The 12,019-nt window shown below is 64.6% G+C and overlaps 4 protein-coding genes across 4 annotated transcripts; 2 read left to right on the top strand and 2 right to left on the bottom strand.

The window, feature by feature from the left end:
* Window positions 1-291: 291 nt before the first annotated feature.
* On the bottom strand, window positions 292-2,155 carry CHLRE_02g076650v5 (uncharacterized protein). The gene is made up of 3 exons (XM_001701590.2): window positions 1,880-2,155; window positions 1,479-1,715; window positions 292-1,221 (listed from the first exon to the last, which is right to left on the bottom strand). The coding sequence occupies exons 1-3, from the start codon at window positions 1,928-1,930 to the stop codon at window positions 1,090-1,092; spliced, it is 420 nt and encodes a 139-aa protein (XP_001701642.1). The 5' UTR covers window positions 1,931-2,155; the 3' UTR covers window positions 292-1,089.
* Window positions 2,156-2,803: 648 nt separating this feature from the next.
* CHLRE_02g076625v5 (uncharacterized protein) lies at window positions 2,804-7,639 on the top strand. The gene is made up of 10 exons (XM_043059161.1): window positions 2,804-2,844; window positions 2,985-3,262; window positions 3,346-3,533; window positions 3,741-3,815; window positions 3,964-4,036; window positions 4,137-4,725; window positions 5,150-5,699; window positions 6,513-6,606; window positions 6,695-6,817; window positions 6,983-7,639. The coding sequence occupies exons 1-10, from the start codon at window positions 2,838-2,840 to the stop codon at window positions 7,355-7,357; spliced, it is 2,352 nt and encodes a 783-aa protein (XP_042926795.1). The 5' UTR covers window positions 2,804-2,837; the 3' UTR covers window positions 7,358-7,639.
* A 16-nt stretch (window positions 7,640-7,655) lies between these two features.
* CHLRE_02g076600v5 (uncharacterized protein) lies at window positions 7,656-10,123 on the bottom strand. The gene is made up of 6 exons (XM_001701589.2): window positions 9,626-10,123; window positions 9,342-9,434; window positions 9,004-9,135; window positions 8,548-8,643; window positions 8,203-8,301; window positions 7,656-8,066 (listed from the first exon to the last, which is right to left on the bottom strand). The coding sequence occupies exons 1-6, from the start codon at window positions 9,953-9,955 to the stop codon at window positions 7,995-7,997; spliced, it is 822 nt and encodes a 273-aa protein (XP_001701641.2). The 5' UTR covers window positions 9,956-10,123; the 3' UTR covers window positions 7,656-7,994.
* A 160-nt stretch (window positions 10,124-10,283) lies between these two features.
* Window positions 10,284-12,019, top strand: CHLRE_02g076550v5 (uncharacterized protein). Its single transcript, XM_043059160.1, has one exon. The coding sequence runs from the start codon at window positions 10,451-10,453 to the stop codon at window positions 11,921-11,923; it is 1,473 nt and encodes a 490-aa protein (XP_042926794.1). The 5' UTR covers window positions 10,284-10,450; the 3' UTR covers window positions 11,924-12,019.

Below are 12,019 nucleotides of genomic sequence, written 5' to 3'. Positions count from 1 at the left end.
AGCAGCTTGATGAGCCGCCCCGTCGGCGCGCGCCCGCCCCTGACGGAGATGGGGGAGCCGCCCTTCCCTCCCTGGAAGGCCCACGAACCCCACCCCACCACCACCTCCTCCTTGGCCCTGCCGCCCGTGAGCTGCTTGGCGGCGCGGTGGAGCGCGCGGTCGCGCTGGATGAACGCAGCCCAGCGCCTTCGGCGGAAGGCGGAGAAGTGGTAGTGCCACAGCACGTGCACCGCGCCCCGGGGCCCCGCCTCTGCCGGCCCCGCCGCCTCTGCCGGCCCCTCACTCAAGTGCACACCGACTTTGTTACAGAACATGGAAATCAGCTGCACCCTACGGGACTTTACCAACCTGCCTTACCACTGTCCCATCGCACATCCAAGCCCACCCGTCCACAGACCACCAGCACTACTGGCAATCACCACTAGCCAACGTACCCCGCAGCGCTTAAGGACCTCTAACAGCCGCGAGAGGAAGCACGGATGCTCCAAAAATGCCAATGCTCTAGAATACTAGGGTGCTAAGGTGTAGTCGCCTTGAAGGCCACCACGGACCACCCGGCAGGCAGCATACAATCATGCAATGGCCCTTTCAATCTGAGGAAGACGTTCAGTTGCAAGTATGTCAGTTCGGGAACTGAGCCCCCCCTCATTCACCCGCCGGCAAGGGACAGGAGGTCCTTTGGCATATGTCACTGCCACACAGAGGCACCTATGCAGCTGTAAGATATGTGGCCTCAATGATAACAGCAGCCTATGGTGCAGATTGCAGTCTGTGGCCCTGCGTTGCCTTGCTCGCTACCTCGACACCCCTCCCCACATCATATGCCTTGACAGGCGCTCATCCATGCGTTGATTTTCCCTCAGCAACTACATCCGTCAAAACCAGCTCCCCGCCTACACTGCCCCCCCCCTCACTAGTGAACCTCCCGGAAAGCGTTTGACACACATGCGCACGCCTCATAGGCGGGGGCCAGGCCCAGCAGGTCCTAGTGGTCCAGTCTGTCGTACCTGGCCATGTCTGGGCAACGGCGGCTGCACTCACTGCGGACCCGAGGAATGCCAGCCAGAGCTCCTTCCCCTGTGAGCGCAATCAGCGGTACAAAGCCTGCTTGATGAACTCCGCAACGGAGGGCGGCAGTTTGCTGGAGATGATGCGGGGTACTATGCCGGTAACGACGCCAGCCACGAAGATCAGCACCAGGTAACTCAGCGCTGTGCCAACCTGCAAGACAAGAGAAAAACACAGGTCAGACAGCGCCTGAGTGCACCACACGCTTCACACTGGCGTGGCAGCTGGCGCGCACTGCCCGCCGTGTCCGTGATCGATGATGCATAATGGGTAGTGAGACATGAGCATGCATGTGCGCGTGTCGCTCAGTTGTCCCGTTGGCCCCCACTTGCTTATCCTAGCCCGTATGCCTGTCTCGCCGAGCTGCATCGGACTATGGGCCCCTGCCATGACTGCGTGTGCGAACTCACCCAAATGCGGATCTTCGCCTGCTTCTTCGCCGCGTCCGCCTGCTTCTTCGCCGCGTCCGCCTGCTGCTTCGCCGCGTCCGCCTGCTGCTCCGCCGCGTCCGCCCGCTGCTCCGCCGCCTCCACCTCCTTCTTTGCCGTAGTCAGCTGCTTCTGCAGCTCCGCGACGCTGCTACGCGCCTTTGCGGCCAGGGGCCACACTCCGCTAACCGTAGAGGTGGCCAGCACAGTAAGGCACACCTGCAAAGGGATGAAGCCAAGTACATGCGATGACTAACTCCCGATCTTGCTCTTGCGAACATAGCACATAAGAAAATAGTGCTACAAGAAACGAGGCAGGGTCGAAGCTTCGGGACCCTGCATCGCGCCTGAGCAACCCCCACGCCACACGAGAACGCCCTGACCTTCTTAGCTGTACAAATGCGGGCCGCTGCGGGAGGACGGCGCAGGGCCATGGTACATCAAAAAGCTCAGGGTGAAGCGCTAAACTGTAGCCTGGCAAGTCAGCAGCTCTTCCACTTCTATTTACAGTATGAGTGGCACGCGTGTACACATAGCGCAAGTTTCAAGGGCTGGGCGCAGAGAACGCGCGAGCAATAGAGCAACTTCCAGCAAGTCTTCAGTTGCTTGCGGCTCTGTTTTAGTTAGTGCATGTGTTTCGAGTCTGCGTGTTCGAACACTGCAGTGTTCCCGCTGTAAAGCCAGGATACAGAGCGGCGTTGCTAGCATCAGGATGGGGTTCCAACCGTTTCCGTGCACCGGAAGGCGGAAGCGGAATTCCTCAGGAATTCCGGCTGAAATTTCCGCCAGGAATTCCGACCCCGCACACAAACTTAGCACCAACAGCGAGCAATTCCAGCACCCGCCCGCGAGAAATTCGAAGCCCTCCCGCCGAGCAGAAACCTGTGTCGCAAGGCCCGCTTCGCGCCCGCGCGCGCCTGTTTCATTCCTTTTGCCGTCCCTACTCTCGACCCCCTAAAGGATTTATTGTCGGCGCCCCCGGCTAGGCTGCCCGAGGACTACGCGACGCCACCACGCGGGCCTTGAAAGCCCCCGACGGCCCCCGTCTCCGGCACCCGCACCACCTTCACCTTTGCCGCCAAGCCCCGCACCACCCAGCCCCGCACCACCCAGCCCCGCACCACCCAGCCCCAAGCCCTCGTCTCCGCTGCCGCCCAGCCCCGCACCACCTTCGCCTTTGCCGCCAAGCGGCCCAAGCCCGGCGCCGCCCAGCCCCGCTCCACCCAGCCCCAAGCCCCCGTCTCCGCTGCCGCCCAGCCCCGCACCCCCTTTGCCTTTGCCGCCAAGCCCGGCGCCGCCCAGCCCCGAACCACCAAGCCCCAGTCAAATGCCCCGGGCTGAATGGCTGGTGAGGCGCCAGGGCTTCTTTGGGCTTGCGGGCTGTGTTCGGGCTGTGTTCGGGCTGCGCGTGTTACGCCCGCGCCCACGCCCGCGCGCCCCCACCCTCCTCCCCACCTCTCTTGCCGCCGCCTGCCCGCCCGCCTGCAGAAGCGCCCGCCAAGCGCCAGTGCAGCGCACCAACCGGCGTGTCGCTGCTTTGGCGTGCCAAAGAGCTGGGCCAGCTGCACGCTGGCGCGCTGGTGTTCGCGGCATGGGTGGCGCGGAATGAGAGCCGCTTCCCGGAGGCGGTTTACTACTGCAGCAGCGACATGTCTGAGGAGCAGCTTGGGCGGGCCGACCACGAGCAGCTTCTGGGAGCGCTGCAGAGTCTTACCTCACAGCACCTGCTGGGTCAGCTCTGCGGCCTGGCTCCGGAGCAGGTTGCGGTGCGTGACCAGGCTTGAGGAGTAGTACGACACGTCAGCCACGAGCAGCAGCGCCGCGTTTGCCACGCCCACCCAGCCTGCAGACGTCAAGCGCAGCCACAAGGAGCGCCTACAGCGGCTGCTGGAAAGCGCAGGGCAGTGCTTGGATGGGCCCTTCCTGGCTTACGTACGTACTTACAGCCGGCCACAAGGTTGTCGTGAAGCAGCTCGTTGGCGGCGGCCTGGCGCGCGCCACCTTCTGCAGTGAGGCGTGGGGCGCGGCATTCGATGAGTGAGTTTGGGCTGCCGTGCATGGCATGACCGGGGGTGTGCTGCAGCTATCTGCAGCCAGACCGTGACCTTCGCATCTTGACATACATCGCCCTGGGAAGAACTGCCTGTCACGGGCGGGCGGCCGCCCACTCCACACCCTACTTTCTTCTCCCAGTCTTGCTTTACTTGTGCGCATTCTCCCTGCTGCACTTCCCCGCCCCAACAGCAAGATGTACATCGCGCGCACAACATGGCCGCCGGGGGCCATGAGCATGGAGCTGCCGGCGGGGCACCTGGGCTGGTAAGGGGCGTTCCTTGCGTACGGCTGCGGCGCATACGTCCTGCACCCAACCGCTGAGTCGTGGCTGCTGCCTGACGCGGTGGCGGAGGAGCAGCCTGAGGGTACCGGGCACGTGTGGCGCATCACGTCCGCGCCTGTCGCCGTGCAGGTGGGAGCCGAACCCGCATGCATTGCGCGCGCATTACAGGGGCTTTGAGCGCGATGCTTACTGGCATTTCCTTGTGTGTATTGCGGCTCTTGGGCAAACGCCGCCGCCTGCCGCCACCGCCTACACATTGCGGGTGCACTTATGCTCTGTATTTGCCTGCTGCGTGTTCGCAGTTGGAGCAGCGGCTTGGGCAGCCGCCCCGCATGACCTGCACCTGCAGCAGCTTCAGCGTAGTGGGCGCCGCCGTGAGCAGTTGCCTGCACACCGCCTACGTCAGCAGTGTGGAATGGCTGCTGGAGGCGGGGCCGCCGCCGCCTCGACTGGTCCCAGCCGCACGGTGCGCGCGGCTGGTCGACGGGCGGGTGATGCCAGGCGACTACATCTGGCTGCCGGGGCGGACGCTAGTGGCGTGTACACGGCAGACAGGGGCGCTTCGCTGCTGCCACAGCGGCTGCGGCGCTGCCTGCCAGCATGTCACAGAGGCACGGTCAGCGTTCGAGCAGCACATGCTGCCTGCAGTAGCAGTGGCGGCGGCGGCGGCATCTACTGGGCAAATCAGGACACCAGCGGGCGCGGAGGGCGATGCGGATGACACCCAGTCACAGCAGGCTGGAGCGCCAGCGGCAGCAGCAGCAGCAGTAGCGGACGAGGCGGTTGAGGAGGCAGTGCCGCCGCCGTCGGAAGTGCGGTACCCATACGCGCCTGACAAGGCAACCATCATCGCAATGATGACGTTTGAGCTGTCACTGATGCAGCGGCAGGGCGAGCGGCTAGCAGCGGCAGGGGTTGGCGGCGGAAGCGGTGGTGCCAGTGGCAGCAGCGGCGGCGGCGCGGTCTTGAAGCTAGCCCCGCCGCTGCCGCCAAGCGGCTGCTGTGCCTGTGGCCAGCCCAGGGGTCGTATCTTGTTTTTGGGGAAATGTCTAGCTCCAGACAAAAACGGCCCGGTGGCCGCCGTCTTTTGTCTGGGCACATGGCGGTTTGGGGGCTTCTCCATAGGAATTGGGACAAAACCCGCCCCAAACCCGGGCCAACAAAGTCTCGCCCCAGACATTAGCACCCGGGAGGAATGTCTAGGAAACGGCCAAAATGGCCAATTAATGTCTGGAGACATTAAGATAGGAGCCCTGGGCCAGCCCAACACGCGGAGCGCAGGCCCGCAGCCGTTACCACTGATGTGACGGCCCAGATGCTGTCGGCCCCGTGCGCGCGCACCTGTTCGAGCTGTACTCCGGCTGCTCCTGCCTGATGCGTGCGTGCGTGATGGCGTATGTCGGCGTCGCAGACGGATGGAGGCTCTTTCGCAGGAGCAGCAGGAGCTCCTTCTTCTGCCTCCGCCACATGTACACATATGCGGACCAGCTCCTCGGCAGCGGCATGAACGTGGAGGCGTACGTCAGCTCGCAGCGGCGCCTGGCAGCAACGACGCTGCTTGCGGACGCGCAGCGGCCCAAGCAGTTCTCTGCGACGCTGTTCCGGCGCACATGGCACCAGTTTGAGGCGCGGCTCGACCGCTTCCACACTTTCAAATGCCCCATCCAGCACCAGCGCCCGCAGCAGCAGCAGCAGCAGCAGCCCTCCATGCCGCCGCCGCGCGTGCACTCCACCGCAGGGCCTGGCGGCGGCGGCGGTAGCGGCGGGCCTGGCGGCGGCGCAGGGGCGCGTGCGGCAGGTTGTGTCGCGCATCGACGCAGGGCTGGGGCTAGGTGCTGGCAGTTCGGGTCAGAGCGGGGAGGGCGGTGAGCTGCGTGTGGGGTCTGAGCCGCCCGCTGGTGGCGCTGGCAGCAACGCTGAGCCCATGAGCATGTCGCAGTAGTGTGCTGTTTCTCTGTAACAGAATGCCGCCGCCGAGTTTCCGCCGAGTTCCCCTGCGCCCCGCCTGCTCGTGCCCCTGCGCCTATCTTGCACTCCAGCGAGTCCCACCCGTGCTTGAGCCCAACTGTCAACCGTGTGCGCTCAGAGGCAGCGTATGGAAATAGGGTCAGCCCCATGCCCCTCTCTGAGTTTACACACAGCTCACACACGCAGCTTCCCAAACGGCGCGCTTACGACTATGCACTCCCACTCGCGCGCCGCGCCAACCGCCAGCCTCCGCCGCCGTGTTCCGCCGTACTCTGCCGCAGCTTCCCACACGTGCGCGCATTCAACTACCCACTCCACTTGCCTGCCGACTAGCACCAATTGCCCGTGTGCGTCACTGCAGTCAGGTAGCTTCCGAGCCGGGCCGCCGTACAACTACCCGCTCCCACTCGCGCAGCTGCCGACTCCCACTGAAACTCCTGTACGGCTGAGGGGGTTGGGGTGCCGTACACGAATTAGTTGGGGGGTAGTCGGAGCTGTCCTAGAACATACATTATATTAATTTTTGGGCTGAGCCCCCTGAGCGAAGCGATCCAGGGGGGGCGAAGCCCCCCAGGATTGCCCCTGTCCGTGCCTGCCTGCCTGCCTGCCTGCCTGCCTGCCTGCCTGCGTTGACAAAAAGTGCCAAACTGGTGCAAACCTTCACTCACCCACTCACCTTCACCCACTCACTCACTTACTTCGCAATTCAGGTCAGGCAGGGGCCCAAACCGGGCGCTGCTGCGTCTGCTGGTGGACAAGTACGCCCACCTGGTGGTCTACGTGGACGAATACTACACCAGCCAGGTACGCTGTGATCTTCACAAAGCAATGCGCACAACGCTCAATGCACACGTACCTTACCTGGCCCAAACCTATCTCTGTGTCTGAGCAGGTGTGTGCGAAGTGCGGACGGCGCCTGCTTGGTAACGGGCAGCGCTGCCTGGAAGTTGTGATTCCGTTTGGTGGCTCGCGTGCCCGCGACGTCCAAGTGTGCCAACACTGCGGGACTGTGTGGGTAAGTGGGATGGCAGGTTTGGGGCAGGTTTGGGGCGGCAGGTCGGTTTGGAGATGATGACACGGGATGACACGGGATGACACAGGGCGGTTTGGAGATGATACGGGGTGACACACGGGATGACACATGGGATGACACACGCCCTGTTTGCATGTTGAACTGCAGGGCCGCGATGCCAACTCGGCTACAAACATGCGGCACGCGCTGATGGAGATGCTGCTTGGCAAACCGCGGCCTGCAGCCCTGCGACCTGCTGGCGGCGGTGGCGGTGGCGGTGGCGGTGGCGGCGGCGGTGGCGGTGGCGGTGGCGGTGGCGGCGGTGCAGGGCCTGGAGACGGCGGTGGCGGCGGCGGTGGCACCGCGCCTACCGGCGGCAACAGCAGCGGCCACGGCGTTGGGCCCGGTGGTGGTGGCGGCACGGGCGGCCCTGGGCCCAGCGGCAGTGGCGGCGCGCATGTTCGGAGCAGAGGGGGCGGGCAAGGCCACGTGGAGGAGGACAGCGCGGCGCCGCCTTCAAAGCGGCGCCGGCGCGCAGGTTGAGACCTGCCGGTGTTGTCTGGTCAGCGACCTGTGCTGACGAGCATGGCGTAGCGGGCAGTCGGCTGCAGCGGCAGGGGTGTTGAGAGGTTTTCCTTGCTGTCTGGTTGGCCCTTGCTGCCTGCTGCACTAGTGCTTGATAGCTGGGCGCGACTGGGCACATATGGCGGGCGGTGCCTGTACCAACCGACCCCGGCTATGTCCGGGAGATGAGGCTAGTATCGGAACCTTCGGCCTCAGACGGAGGACGTGGCGTGGCGGCACAGCCCACTTTTCCCTTGCAAGGGAGAGCCACCTTTTCTTGTCTTAAATTGCTTTTAAATATGTGCCTGTGGAAACCGACCCCCGCTATGTCCGGGCGATGAGGTTGTTCGGCCTCGGACTGTGGAGGGGCTCAGCCCCTTTTCCCGTGACCGGGGAACAACTGTTCTTAAATACGCGCGTCCGAGCTGGTACGAGTGCGCAATGTTGCTACACACGACACAAGTACAAACACGATCACCTTACGCTCACCACACGCTCACTCAAGTCATTGTCCCTCAAGGCGGCTCTTCCTTCTGCGCCAAGGCGCCTCTCCTGCGCACTACCGTATTCACACGTCCCGCTCCACTCAAGCTCTTCTCCAAGCCAGCAATCAAGCCTAGATACGCTGTCCCGAGGCCGCCTTTTCGAGCCCAAGAGCCAGCACGCTTTTGATCATGACGATGCTCTCCTGTCAGAGGGATGGGTGGGAGCGGCACCGCCGGACCAACACTTGGTGCCAATATCCGACACCGGCATCCCAGTTCAGCAGCACACCGCACGCATTCAGCCGCATCAGACTAAGGGGCAAGGGCGCACGAACGCACCTGCACAGCCGTGTCGATTTCGGGCCTCTCCGCCTTGTTGAAGGGCTGGAGCACGTACGAGGCAATGGGGATAGGCCCCGACGGCCGCCCAATGCCAATCTGTAGGCAATTCGTTGAAGCGACGGTTGGTCAGTTGGATCTCGTGGTGCTCGGGCTCTATGTAACAGTGCAAGCTCATGATGCTGCACCTGGCTGGCTTCGCCTTGATGAGTCCATACTAGGCCTGCCATGCGCAGGCAGCGTGCAACACTGCCAAACCCTTTGTCAAACCCCAGTATATCAGCGTTCCCCGTCCGCTGGCGCTGGCCCTGCCCGCCTAGCTGCCGTCTCCCACGCAGTCCACACCTTGATCCGTGGGAAGTCCTGTGTGCCGCCCATGCGGTCGATGATGGACCGCAGCCCGTTATGGCCGCCGTGGCCGCCGCGCTGCCGCAGCCGCACCTGCAGGTAGGCAAGGAGGGGACTGGTGTGACTCGCAGACTGGAGGTAAGCTGCGATAGCGGTGGGGTGGGCTGCGGGAAGGGGCGCTCAGCGCGAGCACCCGGAAGCACAAGAACCCCACTACCCCATATCAGCTGCGTCCAAACAAGAGGGCCAGTCTGGTGCGCAAGTATGCCAACGGTGGATCCCTCCTGCGGCGCGGGGAGTTCGGCTCGTGCCTACACTGCAAGCCGGTGCAACGCCATGCGCTGCCTTGGCAGTTGATATACGCATGCACAAGCAAACGCATCCGCACACGCACACGCACACGGCGGCCCCCGCCCCCGCCTCCGCCGTGCGCGGCGCAGCCCAACCCCTCACCTGCGCGGTGGGCTGGTCCAGGTCGTCTGCCACCACCAGCACCCGGCCCGGCGGCACCCGGTAGAACTTAGCCAGCGCCGCCACTGACTCGCCGCTGTTGTTCATGAACGTTACCGGCTTCACCAGCAGCACCTGCAGCGCGAGAGCAGGTGTAAGCGTGGGCTTGCCGCAATGGCTTGGGATGAAGGGTGCAAGTATGCGTATGGCTCGCCGTGCCGCCGCAGGACCCGCTGACCGGCGAAACTGTCACAGCCGCTGTGTTCCAATCCATATGCCCCACAAGTCCAATTGTGCTGCCTGTCCCTGCCTTAGGGCCCTGCCCCGGCCCGCCTCCATACCTGCTTGCCCTGCAGCTCGCCCTTGCCCACTGCCGCCGACTTCTCCAGCTTGCGGCAGTCAATACCGGCGGCCGCGGCTAGCTCATCAATCACCTGCGGGGGAGAAAAGGTGATTGGATAGGGTTGCCGGGCCGTGGTTCTAGCGTCGCGTGGCAGTTGCGGTACGTTGCGGTGTGGGTCCTCCGGCATCCCCATGTATGCCAGCCCAAGGACGTGGACTCGTGGAGGCTTGGGCCAATGCCCAGCGGCCCATGCCCAGCGGCAACGGCACATGCCGTACGCACCTTGAATCCAATGTTGTGGCGCGTGTCATCGTAGTTGGAGCCCGGGTTGCCCAGCCCCACAATCATCCACATGCCGTTCTCATCCACTTTGGACGCGGCGGGCTTTGGCGCGGCCGCCTTGGCGGCTGCGCCCGCCGCGGGCTTGCTGCCAGCTGCTGGCAGCGCTGGTTGGGAGGTCTTTGGGGCTGCTGTGGCAGTCTGTGGCACTGCGGACACCGTAATCTTTCGCCGCTTTTGGGGCGGCTGGGCTGAAAGCCTCGCGGGGCTGGTGCCCATAGCTGCTGTGGAGGCGCTGGAGGAAGGAGAGCCGGTCGCTGTGCGTTTGGGCATCGCGAGGTGAATGACCGCGGTATAAGTATGAGTTTTTAGTGCGGCCAACAGGCCGCTACTCAATGGACGCGACAGCAACATCAGCGCGAGCTGCTCGGCCTCAGTGCAGGTGGGCAAGGGAAAGCAGGTGGGGCGCGCTGCAGGCTGCGTCCAGAGTCCTTAAACCAACCCAAAATCTTTTTTATTTAAGTGGGCAAGTTTGGGACTACTGTGCCTTTCCCACAAAAACCAATCGCTGTCGGGGCCCATTCGAGTCCAGCAACTACCCCAGGGCGGCAGCTACATTTCTAACTTCAATTTTCCATAAAGAACATTCCGTTGCAGTGCTCGGCTAGCCGTGGACTCTTGCTGTCAGAATTGCAATTTGGGTGCGCTGCCTATTCCGTATTTAAAGCTAAACCCAAGGCCACGGCCTAGCCCAGTGTATCGTAGATATCTTACGTATATCACCGACTTGGGCGCCGCCGTGTGGGCACGGACGACGGCCCCTAGACAATGTTGCGGCTGAGGCACACCGTCAGCGGCACAGCACCGAGCGCCTGCGGGGGCCAGTCCCGCTGTGCACTGCCAGCTAGCTTCGGGGGTTCTCTAGCTGTATCTACCACCTCTGCTTGCCATAAGCCAAGTCGGGGCGTGCTTCTTGCGGCCGTGCCGGAAGCAAACAGCAGCGGAGCGGCGGGTCCGGAGCAGCTTCAGCCACGCCCGCAGGCGAAGCGTGCTCGCCTCTCGCCGGCACCCGGGGAGGCCGCCCAGAAGCCGCGGCGATGGCATAAGGCCAGCTCACAGGGGCCGCCGGTTCCAGGCATCTCGTTGGGCGCGGCGTCACAGGCGCCGCCTGCGGCCGCCGCCGCCGCTGACGGGCAGTCGCTCGCACCCAGCTCCGCCAGTGGCAGCACTCAGACAGCAGGGCTCGCCAGTGCCCACAGAAGCGAGCGCGGCAGCGCCGGTGCGCAGTCGGGTCGTGATGGCGGATTGCAGCGCGGCGGGCGGGGCAGCGGTAGTAGCTCAGGCGAAGCCCAAGGCCGGCGTGAGGGTGGCCGGGCGGCGGGGCAACAGCGGCAGCGGCGCGAGGCTTATGCGGCGTACGGAGGCGACGATGAGGATGAGGAGGACGATGATGGACTGGACATGGAGTTTGCGGGCTTGACGGAGGAGGAACTTGAGAAGCTGGTGTTCGCCAGTGCGGGTGGTGCGGGTGCCGGTCTGCCTGCCGCGGCGCCCATGACGACGGCTGCCTCCACGCCTGGCGGCAGCGGCAGCAGCGGGGCTGGCAGTGGAGATGAGCAAGCGGCGACAGCGGCAGCAGCGGCGAATGCGGCGCCAGGTGCGGCCAAGGGCAGTGGCAAGCAGGGCAGTCGGCAGGGTGGCAAGAAGGGCGGCAGCGGCATCAGCGCGGCCGAGGCGCTGGCGGCCGCCCAGCTGGATGAGGCGCTGGCAGCCCGGGTGCAGTCGGCCCTGGCCGCCGACCGCGCCATCAGCGATGGCGACAAGCTGGCGGCTCAGTTGAAGCAGGTCATGGCGGCAGCACAGGCCGCGGCGGCCAAGGGCGTTGGCGCAGCAGCACCCGCGAATGCGGCCGCGGCTGCTGTGGGCGGCGCCGTGGCGCCTGCCGGCGCGGGTGCAGGCCCTGGTGCGGGCGGGGCCGGCGGTGTTGTGCTGGCGGCGGCCGCGGCGGTGTCGGGCCTGCTGGACTGCGACGCAGATGCCGCTATGGGCATTGTCCTGGCGTGGCCGGGCTACGTGGCGCTGCCGTACGGTGATGCGGAAGAGCGGCTACGGGCGCTGTGTGGGTTTCTGGACGTGGAGGCGGCGGGCGCGCGCCAGGCGGCGCGCTGCAACCCGGCGCTGCTGCTGGTGCCGTCCGACCCGCTGCGGCGCAAGCTGACGGCGCTGGCAAACGCCACTGGGCTCAAGCCCACACAGGCCGCGGGCATGATTACGTTGTACATGTTTCCAGGCTCAATGTAGGGCGGTGGTGGTGCTGGTCAGCGGGTGGCATTGCAGGCCCTTGCTAGCGGGGCGGCTTCAATTGAACATGGGGTGTGCCGAGGTGTTGCGTCCGAT

Source organism: Chlamydomonas reinhardtii, chromosome 2 (assembly GCF_000002595.2).
Source record: "Chlamydomonas reinhardtii strain CC-503 cw92 mt+ chromosome 2, whole genome shotgun sequence".
Taxonomy (NCBI): domain Eukaryota; kingdom Viridiplantae; phylum Chlorophyta; class Chlorophyceae; order Chlamydomonadales; family Chlamydomonadaceae; genus Chlamydomonas; species Chlamydomonas reinhardtii.
This window is presented reverse-complemented; position numbering and strand designations above follow the sequence as displayed.